The sequence below is a fragment of the Sphaerodactylus townsendi genome, linkage group LG13, assembly GCF_021028975.2.
Source record: "Sphaerodactylus townsendi isolate TG3544 linkage group LG13, MPM_Stown_v2.3, whole genome shotgun sequence".
Lineage (NCBI taxonomy): Eukaryota > Metazoa > Chordata > Lepidosauria > Squamata > Sphaerodactylidae > Sphaerodactylus > Sphaerodactylus townsendi.
In genome coordinates this window covers 31,313,744-31,326,110 of record NC_059437.1, presented here as the reverse complement: position 1 = coordinate 31,326,110, position 12,367 = coordinate 31,313,744, and the positions used below count along the sequence as shown (strand labels likewise).

The 12,367-nt window shown below is 41.3% G+C and overlaps 1 protein-coding gene across 6 annotated transcripts in view; it reads right to left on the bottom strand.

Moving 5' to 3' along the window:
- The window catches only part of LRCH2 (leucine rich repeats and calponin homology domain containing 2), a 46,120-nt gene that overhangs the window by 16,527 nt on the left and 17,226 nt on the right, over nt 1–12,367 (bottom strand). For 2 of the 6 annotated variants that reach the window (XM_048514295.1, XM_048514297.1), the window contains exons 3-13: nt 12,068–12,194; nt 11,162–11,267; nt 10,932–11,068; nt 9,819–9,952; nt 4,836–4,923; nt 3,057–3,168; nt 2,249–2,349; nt 2,084–2,151; nt 1,799–1,903; nt 1,195–1,272; nt 269–337 (exon numbers count right to left, since the gene is read on the bottom strand). In XM_048514295.1, coding sequence (XP_048370252.1) covers nt 269–337; nt 1,195–1,272; nt 1,799–1,903; nt 2,084–2,151; nt 2,249–2,349; nt 3,057–3,168; nt 4,836–4,923; nt 9,819–9,952; nt 10,932–11,068; nt 11,162–11,267; nt 12,068–12,194 — 1,125 coding nt within the window. The remainder of the gene's footprint in view (nt 1–268; nt 338–1,194; nt 1,273–1,798; nt 1,904–2,083; nt 2,152–2,248; nt 2,350–3,056; nt 3,169–4,835; nt 4,924–9,818; nt 9,953–10,931; nt 11,069–11,161; nt 11,268–12,067; nt 12,195–12,367) is intronic. The other 4 variants (XM_048514300.1, XM_048514301.1, XM_048514296.1 and 1 more) reach the window with 3 other exon arrangements.

Sequence of the window (12,367 nt, the reverse complement as noted above, 5' to 3'; positions counted from 1 at the left end):
ATCTGACAAAGGGAGATTTAACTCATGAAACCTTATACCTTGAAAATGTTGCTGGTCTCTAAGGAGCCATTGGACTTGCATTTAGCTGTTCTAAAACATAAGCAGGCTGTAGTATTCTGAATCTGCTACAGTGCTAACAGTAACCAAAAGGAACATCATATAATAGTAGTACAATTTAGAATTTATTTTTTGCTAACCAAAGATTTATTCAACCACATTTCCATCATTCTTCACCTTGATTCATTCCAAATTATTTTAACAGAAATACCTTTTTTCGGATTCTGCAGTCTGTTTAGGTCGGTTTCTTGTGCTTACAGAGGTGGAGTGATTCAGAAGTCTAAAACCAAAATAGGGACACTTGAAACAACTCTGCGTCGTAGTGACATATTTTCACCTGCATTTGCATTGTTTCGGTTACTGAAATTTCAAGCAGAGATTCTGCTTTTTGGAAAAATTACTCACTTGGGTTTTTTTCCCTCTAGGCTGCCTTAGGAAAACTAACAAGTTGCCTTCACAGCACTACCTACTGTTCGTTATCTGTTTGAAGCCCATTGCTCTCAGGTGATGAAGGTGGAGGGTATGAATTATGGTGAAGCACAAAGATTGGGCAGAAGATAAGCAAGAATGGTATCAAGAAACAAAAGGATGTTGCAAATGGACAAGACAGGAGCAATGAAGAAGATTCAGAGAAAGAAAGGATGAACAAAGGAGGCAGCAAATTGTTTCTCTGAGGAGGTATCCTGCCATACTGCAAAAACCAAGGACAGATATAACAGTCCCACACCACAGAAGTAGCCATCCTTCTGATCTAGCATCTGAGAGATGCAGCATGTTTAAGAATCAAACAAGAAAGTATGCAAAAATCCCTAAGGAGACTGGCATGCCATGCCGGAAAGAAGCATAAAATACTTCCAGTGGGAAGGTTATTACTGAGGCCACTTGTAGGTGCTGTCCCTCATGGGGGGAAAAGATGAACTGCAGGTTTATTTTGATCTCAGTATCTGCACATGAACGGTCCATATTTATTGCCTGCCACATGGGGGACCCCCACATAAAAGTGTGCCCTCAAAATAATTCAGTGTTACTAGAATTCTAACTCTCGTATTTCAAATGCATTCTCACCAGCACAAGAAGAAGAAATAGTTTGTCGGATGTGCTGCTGTGTGAAATTCATGCACCACAAACACCAAATACCTTGATGCACGTCCTGCAGCCCTTGTCCTCTGGAAGAGCTTTTCACTGAATGACGTTCTATAGCTTAAAGGCCTCCGTCTGAACCCAATGAAGGAAGAAGGAAGCAGTAAAGATTGACAGGAAAGGACAGGAAAGTAATTAATATAGTCAGCAGAAAGGAATAAGAGGATAGTTTTCTATAGGGTTAAAAGGGATAAAAATGCCTAATGATCAGAGCTATGGTTTGTCTGTTTTTTTGAGGATGCACATTCTTTTTAGAGGATTAAATGAGCAGACCTTTACAGGCTAAGTGAGCAGGTTAAAAGTACTTAGACTCCAACATATGCATTTTAGGATTCTTATTTCCTTAAATATCACATACTGACAAATTGACCTGTTGATGTTCAAAGTACAGAACACATTTCATTTACATTCTACTAAAGTCTGAGTTTTTTCAAACATTAGATGTAGAGATACACAAAAACACAGGCAAGTTTGTTGTAAACAAACTTCGTTTATCTTCTCTGTAGACACAAATTATATTTTAGTAGCCAGAAGGCTGTTTCAAAATTCAGCCAGGCAGCACACAGAAACTGATCCATTGTTGTGACCACAGTTTAAATACCTGTTCTTCTGTTCCTGCTGCAGTAGCTGCGCAGCTATTTTCCTTAGGTCAGTCACTTCCTTCAATTCATCATCTTCCTCTGCCAAATGCTGTTCTCTCTGAGTTCTAAAAAAGCAAAATGGGAAGATGCTCAACACACATGCATATCAGGACAATGGTTGGAGAGGAACCAGGAAAAACAAAAAATATCAGCCAAAGCCGCCCATGATCCCCACCACAGTTGCTCAATAGCCCTTCTAGAATCCCTCTCCCCAAAAAGATATTCCAGGACTGCTGGGGACTCACATTTTTTCATCCCCCCAATCTTCACTCCGTTGTGTTTTCTTCGACTTTTCAGCTTGCTTTGCACGTTCCTTACAAAGGAAAAAAACGTACAAGAAGCTTTAATAAAAAGAAATCCTATCTGGCTAACATAGTTAATTTAATTTATATTAATATATTTAAAGTTACCTTAATATAACAGACCGCAGGTCCAGTTTGTACATCGCCTTGGTCACAAGAAGCCACATCTTCAGAGGTGGGGTCAAGGTAATCACACACATCTGGCTCTACTGGTACAGCATGAGGATAGCAGCAAGGGGAGGAAAAAGAAGATTTAATTACATGTATAATATACTCAATCTCAGACTTAGGATAGAAAACATTTAACACAGCCTCATAACCACCTTCATTAGTGATAACAACTGTCTGCTTAGACCAGATCAGAACTGTTAGGATGTGAACTGTTAGGATGTGCTGAAACACCTTCACCATCTCTTCTTGTATGAACCTGCTGTTCACCAGACCATCACTGGTGTTCCACTTCCCAAGATCAGGTATGCGGCTGCTAGTGACAAACCCTTTTTGATGGTTGTGTCTTTGGAATGCTTCCCCCCAGTATAGTTGCCCAACTCCTACCCAGGCATCAAGAGAAAGATCTTAGGCCTTTAATTATTTTGCTTGTTTCTGCACAAGTGGCTACCTCTGATTCATACTGTAGACATTCCTTGAATTTGTATTTGAACATTAATGAGAAAGTGAGACACAGTTCTAGGTGCACACAGTGTGTATATAAACTGGAGTTACATTCCTCTGTTTGATACATGTGCAAAGAGGTCTGTATAATTTTACTCCCTAGAAATCAAGCATGTGGGCAAGACAATGGCTGAGCACTCACAGGGGTGCCTACAGTGCCATACAGTACCTCACAAAAGAATTAAGGGTACCAGAAAAAAGAAGCATTTCTCTACTTTCTAAAGAGCTAGAAAATAACATTTACCTTTTTGCAGCTCAGGTTTATTTCCTAGCAACTGATTGTCATTTTTGAGAGCCTGCTCCCTCGTAGATTCCGATACCTGAGAGTGAAGGCTGATTGTGTCGTCATCGGATGGCTAAAAAGAGCAGTTTTAGAACATAATCTGCATATTCTGTTAGTCCACCAGCTAAAATCTGCATCATAAAACAATCTTCACTAACAGGACTGTTACATTTGGGTGCTGTGTGGTTTCCGGGCTGTATGGCCGTGTTCTAGCAGCATTCTCTCCTGACGTTTCGCCTGCATCTGTGGCTGGCATCTTCAGAGGATCTGATGTTGGGAAAGCAAGTGGAGTATATATCTGTTGGAATATCAGGGTGGGTGGAGAAACCTTGTCTGTGAGTAACAAAGAAGGTAACCAGGTCAATAGTTGAGGGCATCTGAATAGAAGTATGAGTAACAATGAAGACTATAGCATGGGCGTAACACTGGAGATAGCAAGGTCACTGGTGGGAGCATCTGAATAGAGGTATCCTGGCCTTTGTTTCTTTTGTCTATGGTCATCCTGTGTTTGTGTGGAGGTGGTTAGACACTGTCTTGACTCTAGTATTTTTCAACACTGGCAGCCAAGTTCTGTTCATTTTCATAGTATCTTCCTTCCTGTTAAAATTGTCCATGTGCTTATGGATTTCAATTGCTTCTCTGTGTAGTCTGATGTAGTGGCTTTCAGAGTGGTCCAGAATTTCTGTTTTTTCAAATAATATTCTATGTCCAGGTTGGTTTATCATGTGTTCTGCTATTGCTGATTTTTATATACTCCACTTGCTTTCCCAACATCAGATCCTCTGAAGATGCCAGCCACAGATGCAGGCGAAACGTCAGGAGAGAATGCTGCTAGAACACGGCCATACAGCCCGGAAACCACACAGCACCCAAGTGATTCCGGCCGTGAAAGCCTTCGACAGGACTGTTACATTTTCCCAAAATTTCAGCATGGTAGTCTTGGCTGGCTGATCTCTCACCTTTACGTACAGTATTCCTCACACACTGAAACAAGTTGCTGAGAATACATTTTAATAGATCTTCCAACAGATAAATCGAGAAACAGATTCTGAGATATGAAATACAGCAACAAACCGAAGTATAGCATAACACAAAATAGCAATAGTTCAGGCTGCTATGCTGTCAACCCCAAACTTTTTGGTATGGTGACCCATAGATCCACAGTTACTTGATATGGGGAACTAAACAGCATTCACAAATTAAAACTGCAAACTCCTGGGATCTACTTTCACAGACTTCACAATCCAATTTGGGGTCATGGGTTGAGGAACACTGTAATGACTCAAATCAATCTTTACTTGTAAAATATTGATTCAGTGTCAGATTAGAAGGGGAATGGTTCATATTACTGTTAATCTTTTGCTCACACAATCTGCAGTATTGCTCTAAATATAGAGCAAAACAAACACATTGTTTTTGCAGTGCGTTATACTTTAAAATTGCTGTGAAGAGATTTCATTTACAGAATTAAAATGAAACAATTGAATAATTACTTCCTTTCTTCCTATTCAAATCTCATTCTCCAAGACTATATAAACATGAGGTGACAACTCAACATTCACTCCGTATTGGGGCGGGGGCTTTTCTGTTTAGAGAGAATAATGGGGAACATTGGCAAATTAAGATGTCGAAGATAATACCAAGCTAGTTTGAGGGCAGAATTAGAAAACCTGATAATAGAAGGGTGGGGTTGGAAGCCATTTACCTCTTTCCTTTACCGTTTAAAGAGAGCATACTTACTTCTGTAGTGGATAATCTTTTATCCCCATTATCACTTCCAATTCCAGAGTCTGGGCCGTGGTTTTTGTTTGGATAAAAATCTTCTATACTGTAACAAAGAGGAACATTTTGTGGCACATTCTTGAAGTCAGATTTCAATCCTCTAAATGATAAAGTCCGGTCCCTATTTGCCAAGAAGCCTTTTTTGCTGAGATTCTTTACATAAACAAAACAAACCCCATTAAGATGCTGCTGGGTGTCGAGAACAGACATGGAAGAATCAGAGGCTGATTATGAACAATGTGTCTGCTGCGCAATGGGGGCAAATGTCTGTCGCAGCAAGATTTCTTGTAGAGACATATTTTCTGGAGGCCTGCTTTCACTATTCATTCTCTCTGCAGTAAGCAAGACCACTTTTAGAATGACTTTAATTTGCTTCACTGCTAGAGCAGGACAGATTTGCCAGTGAGCACAGCTTTGCCCCAGACTTCCCTCCTTCTACCACCAGCCTACCTAGTTTCACCCTGCTGTCCATGCTTTCCCCCTTGCCCCCCTCCTTTCGTGTTGCTGGAACTGAGAGCTAGCAGAGTTCAGCAGACAAATTGCGTCACAAGCTGTGGGCTGCCTCCTCGCATGTAAAGAGAAACACAAGGAGACTCCACTAGAAGTCCATTGCACGATGAAGAGCCCCGAGTTAAGCCTTCTGTCCATAATGGCCAAATTATCTTGGCAGGACTATACATTCCTCAAATCAATTTCAGAGCCTTTAAAGGCCATAATTGCACTTCTGAAATGAGTACCCATGTAACAGGTTAACTGAAAATTTTGTCCCAGCAACCTTTTGGGTTTTGTTTTACATCCAGAGTTTTGGGGAAGGGGGGGGGGGCTTATTTCACACTCTTAAAACTATTCCAAACACTGAAGGCTCAAAAATTTATGGACAAATGTCCATCAGAAACCTATCAATAAGAGTCTCTTTTCACTTTCCCATGTTCACAGAACTAATTTTCCTGAGAGACAGTATAGAAGATAAATACCTTGTGGATTGTCAAACAGTTCCAAAATAAGCATATCCTTTAAGATTCTACTGATGACCAGAACATGCTCAATGTATCTACTGTTGAGTCAATATGGTTCAGTCACTAGGGAGAAGAGCCTATTGATTTGTTTTTCCGCAGGCAAGTTATACTGAAAGAAAACTCTCAGAGATGCTATGTTTGGATCTTCCAATTTTGTATCAAGAGTCAAGACCACAGCCTTCCTGAATGCCATCCATAATGACATGCCAACTGCCCCAGAAGTCCTCTCAGTGCACTGTGACAGGCCTGGGGGGTTCAGAACAACACAGTTTCTGAAATTATCATTATCCTGTTGATGATGTAAAGTTGATGCTTTAATAAAGGATATGAAACAAGTGGTTTATAGTACTATTTACTATATACATTTCTCCTTCACTGCATTGTTTAATTTCTGTAATTCAGTTTTTGCATTTCTTATGTCAAGTCTTATACTGCTCTACTGCATTGTTTTCTAACTCTGTAATCCAATCTGATTGTAATATTATACTGTTTTTACGGCACTGTTAAATTTTGCAATTCATCTTGACTCTCAGCAACAATGGTGAACTATAAATAAATTTTCCCTGTTCCTTTATAATTCTGTGGGTTTTCCCTGCAGTCTGTTCTACCAGCCATCCAAATTAAATTTCTAAATTTTCTAGTGAAACCAGTGAATGTACAGTTTGCTTCAACTCCTCCCACTACCACCACAATGTTAACAACTGTACAACTACATCAGGATTGCTTTATGTACTTTGATTGAATCAATGTGTATATGTGCTGAACACCTTTAATAGCTTATAGGAAAAAAGAAATTGTAAACTGCAGCAAACTGAATAGGTGAAAAAGTCCAGTGGGATTTTGGAAATTAACAAAAGAAAGCAGATCTCTAATGCCTCTGGAAGAAGACTAGATTATTTGGAAGCCTAAATTCTGATAGCACTTCAGAAGTATTCTGTAAGCATGCTTAACTTATATTCTTAAATTGTAAAGGCAATGTACAAATGACTTTGTGAGATACAGCCCTAAAAACACATTAAACAGTGATCTGCTCTGGGAATGATTCTCTAACATTACTTTAATGATACAGAAATGGAAGGTGTTTTCCCTGAAAGCCTGCAGAGATACTAGTCCAGGTGTCTGCAACCTGTGGCTCTCCAGATGTTCATGGACTACAATTCCCATGCTGGCAGGGGCTAATGGGAATTGCAGTCCATGAACATCTGGAGAGCCACAGGTTGCAGACCCCTATACTAGTCACTCAGCTCAGAAATATTTAAACTGTTTTGGCACTAGGTGGCAGATTTTCTGTTGAGCAAAAAAAATCCTAATGTTAATACTGTTTCAGAGTTACCACCTTTGAGGACATGATAAATAATACCTTCAAATATCATATTTAAACGTATAAAGAATTCCTTCTTCAGCTCTCAAGTAACCCTTGAGGTGAGGAAATACTTGTCTAGGCAAGCCAACAGTTGAGCTGGAACACAAACCCAGCTCTTAACCCATTACTCTATTGACAGCCTTCTCATTATATACAGCATTTCAAGCCCTCTTTGCTGCTACAAGTACCCCCCAACATCACCATTTTTCTTCCACAATACATACACTATTAATTATATGGTGAACAAACTGCTCTGAATTCAACATTGTCTTCTTGAGAGGCAAAAGGAAGGGCTGCAAAGGAAGGACTGGCCACTGGTTAAAGTACAACAAGGTAAGGCAAGAGGAAAAGTAGTGGTTAAGAGAGTTTTATGAATGCCCTTACATCATAATGAAACATTCTTGATCACCTCTGATATATACTTTAATTTACGACCGGAACCAACTTGCTGGGAGCATAAGTATGCATGCCACAGTAACAACAATATTAGACTACCAAAATCAATTTGGAAATTCCAGGTGGTGCAGAATGCCGCAGCTTACTGGATGCGAGGTAGAGCATGCATATGGTGACACCCTATAGCCGTGATGGCGAACCTATGGCACGGGTGCCCAAGGCGGCACTCGGAGCCCTCTGTGGGCACGGGTGCCATCATCTCCCCCTCCCCCTTTGCCCAGCCAGAGGCATTGAGAGTCACACTGCACATGCACAAGGCACTCTGCCGGCTGGGGCTGAGCTTCAGGGAGGTAATCTTGAGACCTGATTTGCTGTAAGTACCATCTACCGCCTCACAAGTACCCCCTCTCCCCCACAAGGCTTGGGAGACTGGAGGCTGGCACACTTTTCTTGGCATATAACTTTTGGGACCAAATGAAAATGTTGGGGGTAGGGTTAAAAAGCAGCAGCCCAGGTGAGGGGCTCCCATTGGGAGGACTGCGTCTGCCAAGAGCAGGACGGGCGCAGTGGTGGGATTCAGGCGCTCGCCCCAATTGGGGTGAACCATTTGTTAAGGACTCCCTCCTCTGGGAGAGACAGCGATGGGGCTTTTGATGCCTGGGAACCCAGGGCAGGGAGAAGAGATCTTGCAAGGTCCCTAGGCTTGCGGTGCCAATCTCGTTTCCACAGGATCAAAGCATAAATACAAAAGACAGAAGGCATTTCACACCGATAAAAGAACTGAGCTAAACCAGGCCCCCACCAACTGGCAGGAAAGGGAGAGGAGCATCCCTTACCACCCTGAGCATCCCTTTTCCCCCACCCCCTTGTCAGAATTAGGGTCATTCTGACAGAGGCAAATGTGGGACAGAGAGGTTTCCATGCTTTTATTTTTCTCTTCCTGTTGCATTTTTTGTGGGAAGTCAAGTGCTGTGATGATATGTGAAGGAAAAACCGTAGAGCAGATGGCTGCTCCACCAATTTAGCTTGCCTGAAGTTATCCCTCCCCTCACACAGCATTCTTGCTTAGGTAACCCTGTTAAGCACTGTTAAACCTGCTGATTTTCATGGGAAGAACTAAAGCACGATCCTTTACCTGGGAGTAAGCTTGGTTGCTGGCAATGGGGCTTGCTTCTAAGTAAACCCTCCTAGGGTTGTGATTCACCCATTTGAAGCATTGCACAGTGCTTCAAAGCAAAGCCACTGACTATCACCAAGGTAATCAGTGCACCTTGGAGCCAACCGTTTTTTCTAAACAATCTCAGTATTCAAGGTTAAATTGCCGTGTTGGCACTTTGTGATAAATAAGTGAGTTTTGGGTTGCAGCTTGGGCACTCGGTCTCGAAAAGGTTCGCCATCACTGCCCTATAGGCCCTTCAACGGCTGCCCATCAGTTATCGGACTCAATTTAAGATATTAGCTATCACATACAAAGACCCTCATGGTCTTGGATCCTCATATCTGCAAGACCATTTCTCCCCTTACGCTCCACAACTGCTTTGCTCACAGGAGCACTATTTTCTGCCGGAGACAACCTGCAAACGAGCAAAATTAACAACTGATCATATACGTGCCTTCTCCAATGTGGCCCCCACCCTGTAGAATGGCCTGCCTGAGAAGGTCAGGAAGGCTTCTGCTCTCATGACTTCCTGCAAACTATGCAAAACTGAATTATTCAATAGGGTTTTTCTACACAGGCAATACACCTGCACTGTACTAAATAATACACAAAATTACTTAGAAAAATTGTTTGTGATTGGTCTAAACTACTGTGTATAGCTTGTTGAAACTAAGATCCTACAATGGAATTTTGCATCATTTAATGTGCCATGTTAATACTTATGCTTTGCTTCAGTTCTGTTTTTAGACTTCTGGTTGGTTCTACAACCCTAATCCTACTGCATTGCTTATTGAATATCCCATGCAACGATTATATAGACTCTGTGTAATCCAACTTGAGTCCAATCAGGAAAGGCAGACCCTAAATAACATAAATAGAGTCACAGTGGCAATGGAAGGATTACATCTGAGGTCCACAATAGCTTCACTTGAAGTACTGAAATAACTGCAGTGAACAAGAACAGCACTTCACATACATACAAAAACTGGGGGGAAAAGTGTGCTTACCTGTCTGTGAGGGGCTGAGAAGGGATTCTTTTACCCAGAGATGGCAAATCCAAGGAATCTGGCTTTTTATCTATTCTGAGGCATGCTTGAATGCTGAGGAATTTAAATATATGTACTTTGCCTTTTAAGCATATCTGTTCAGAAACAGATGGGAGGAAATATTAACATAACCGGATAAAAGTATTTACAAGACCACTCTTCATCATTTCCCCACCACCCCTCACATACACATCTTCCCTAAGAGACCGTGCGTAATATAGCAATTTGAAGCAAAACTAGCAGATGCCAACATTGCAAGTCATTTAAACAAACTCCCACTGCCCAGGTACATGTGCTATCCATGCAAAGTCCTCAGGGAAAAAGGAAACAAGGCCGGTCATACTGGACAGACTACAATGGCCAGTGCAGATGTTCACTTTTTCTACATTTTTACCACATGGATGAAGACGTTACATAGAATCAGACAGTTGGCCTTCTTGTTAGGCTGTTCTACATTTTAATTATGTATGTGTCATATTCACTTCAAAAGCTGAGTAACAGTTTTTCAACTTACAAAGAGAAACACAACACATGTTGCTTCTCTTCCAGCTACATCCCTAAAAGCAGATGGGTAGCCCCATCCAGATGGGAGGGCCGAATGCTCAAAGGGAGCTGCAGAGGGCTGCACTGACACATTTGTCCCCTCTGCCAGCAGGCAGCCACCCCTTAGCTCCATGGTGGCAAACTCCAGAAGCCCAGGATGTCCTGGAGTATGGGGGTGGTGGTGTTCCCCAGACCTTTGGACTTACACCGCACTAAGCCATTGTTGGCAATGGGGCAATTCAGGCAGCATTTTGAGTTTCCCTCCCTTCTGCGCTGCCTGAAGCCCCTTTGGAGGCAGCGCAGCACTGCCTTTGCAGCACCACCACTGGCTGCCGCAGAATTCCCCCACCCCCAACAGGATTGCATTGTAAAACCAACACTGAAAAGTAGCCAGATTAATAGCGTGCTTTTCCAGATGGCTTTGGGCCAAGTATGCCTACTTCCTTAATGCGTAGGAAGCTGGCTGAATAAGCAATCTCACACAAACCCTCTCCACTTCTGAAATGAAGAAAATTCAATGTTTTCACAAACCTGTGCTGGCGGTATCTGCATTGGATTGTTATCCAAAATTATTACTTGCAAATGACGAAGCTTCCTGTAACAGACTGGTATCTCTGTGATTTTATTACAAGAGAAGTCCAGTTTTACCAAGGGAAGATCTCCTAATTCTATCAGAAAGAGCAAAAGATCAGAGATTCAGACATTGCAAGTCATTTACATTTTTACATGAGTTGACAAGGAAGCATGGAAGGGAACCTTACCATCAGGTAGTATATGTAGATTATTTCTTCTTAAATTTAATTCTCTAAGTGACTGCAGCTTTCCTATTTGCTGTGGAAGGATCTGGATTTCATTGCAACTAATATCCTATGTGAAGAAACAAGGAGTCAGAATGCCAAATAGTGTGAATGGAATTTTAAGACAAGCAAACCAAGTCACAATGTGGTCAGGATGCTACAAGGCCCTGATTTATTATTCAAATATTAATTTAGGTTACAGCAACCCTCTGCTTTGTAGAAGGGAGAGGGCCTAATGCAAAACAGACATGTTCAAATTAAAGACATTTATTCAATACTCCAATAGATGAAATAGTCCGGTGTCAAAATAAAATCTGTCCCATACAGTGGAATACATTCCATGTGACATGCAGCTTACAAACATCTTCTCTGCCCCTTCTTACAACAAGCAACTTGTGAGGTAGGTAGGGCTGAGAGAGTTTGAAAAGAGCTGTGATTATTCCAAGGTCACCCAGCAGGTTTCATGTGGAGGAATGGGGAAACAAACCTATTCACCAGATTAGAGTCTACCACTCCTAACCATTATACCACACTGGAAGACTTAAGTGTGTTAGTGATAGTCCACCTAAGAATTAATGATTACTTCTACTCAGGGGTCAACACAGTTCTCACTGCAAGATGATACTAGCACTGAACCTTCAAAACATAAAGCATGTTGCTTTGGACTCTAGTTGCCAGTTATAGTGAAAGTTGAAGCAAAACTAGCAGATGCCATTTAAAAAAGAAATGAAGCTCCTATCCTTCACTATCACCAAATATATATTCTTGGATGGAGGGTAACCCAAGGATATGGAAGCATATTAGGCTTCCTATTAAATGAAAAGGTTAAGAAATTAACTTTAAAAATTAAATGGAGAGATTGACACTTACCAATTCCATTAAGTCTCGCAATTTCCCAATTTCTTCAGGAATGGACACCAGCTTATTATTGCTTACAACTAAAACCTTAAGTGGTAGATCAAACAGGTATTTTGGCAAGGTTGATAAAAGATTTCGACTAAAAAGATGAAAGAAATTATGGGGTTAAAATCTAGCAACTATTATTTAACACAGAGAGAGCTATCCACAAACAACTTAAAACCAGAACTTTTCTCTCCTAAACTGACCTGCTATTACTTCCCTATAAATCTAACTGAAGTGGCTGGCAGTTGACAACTAAATAGCTACCTA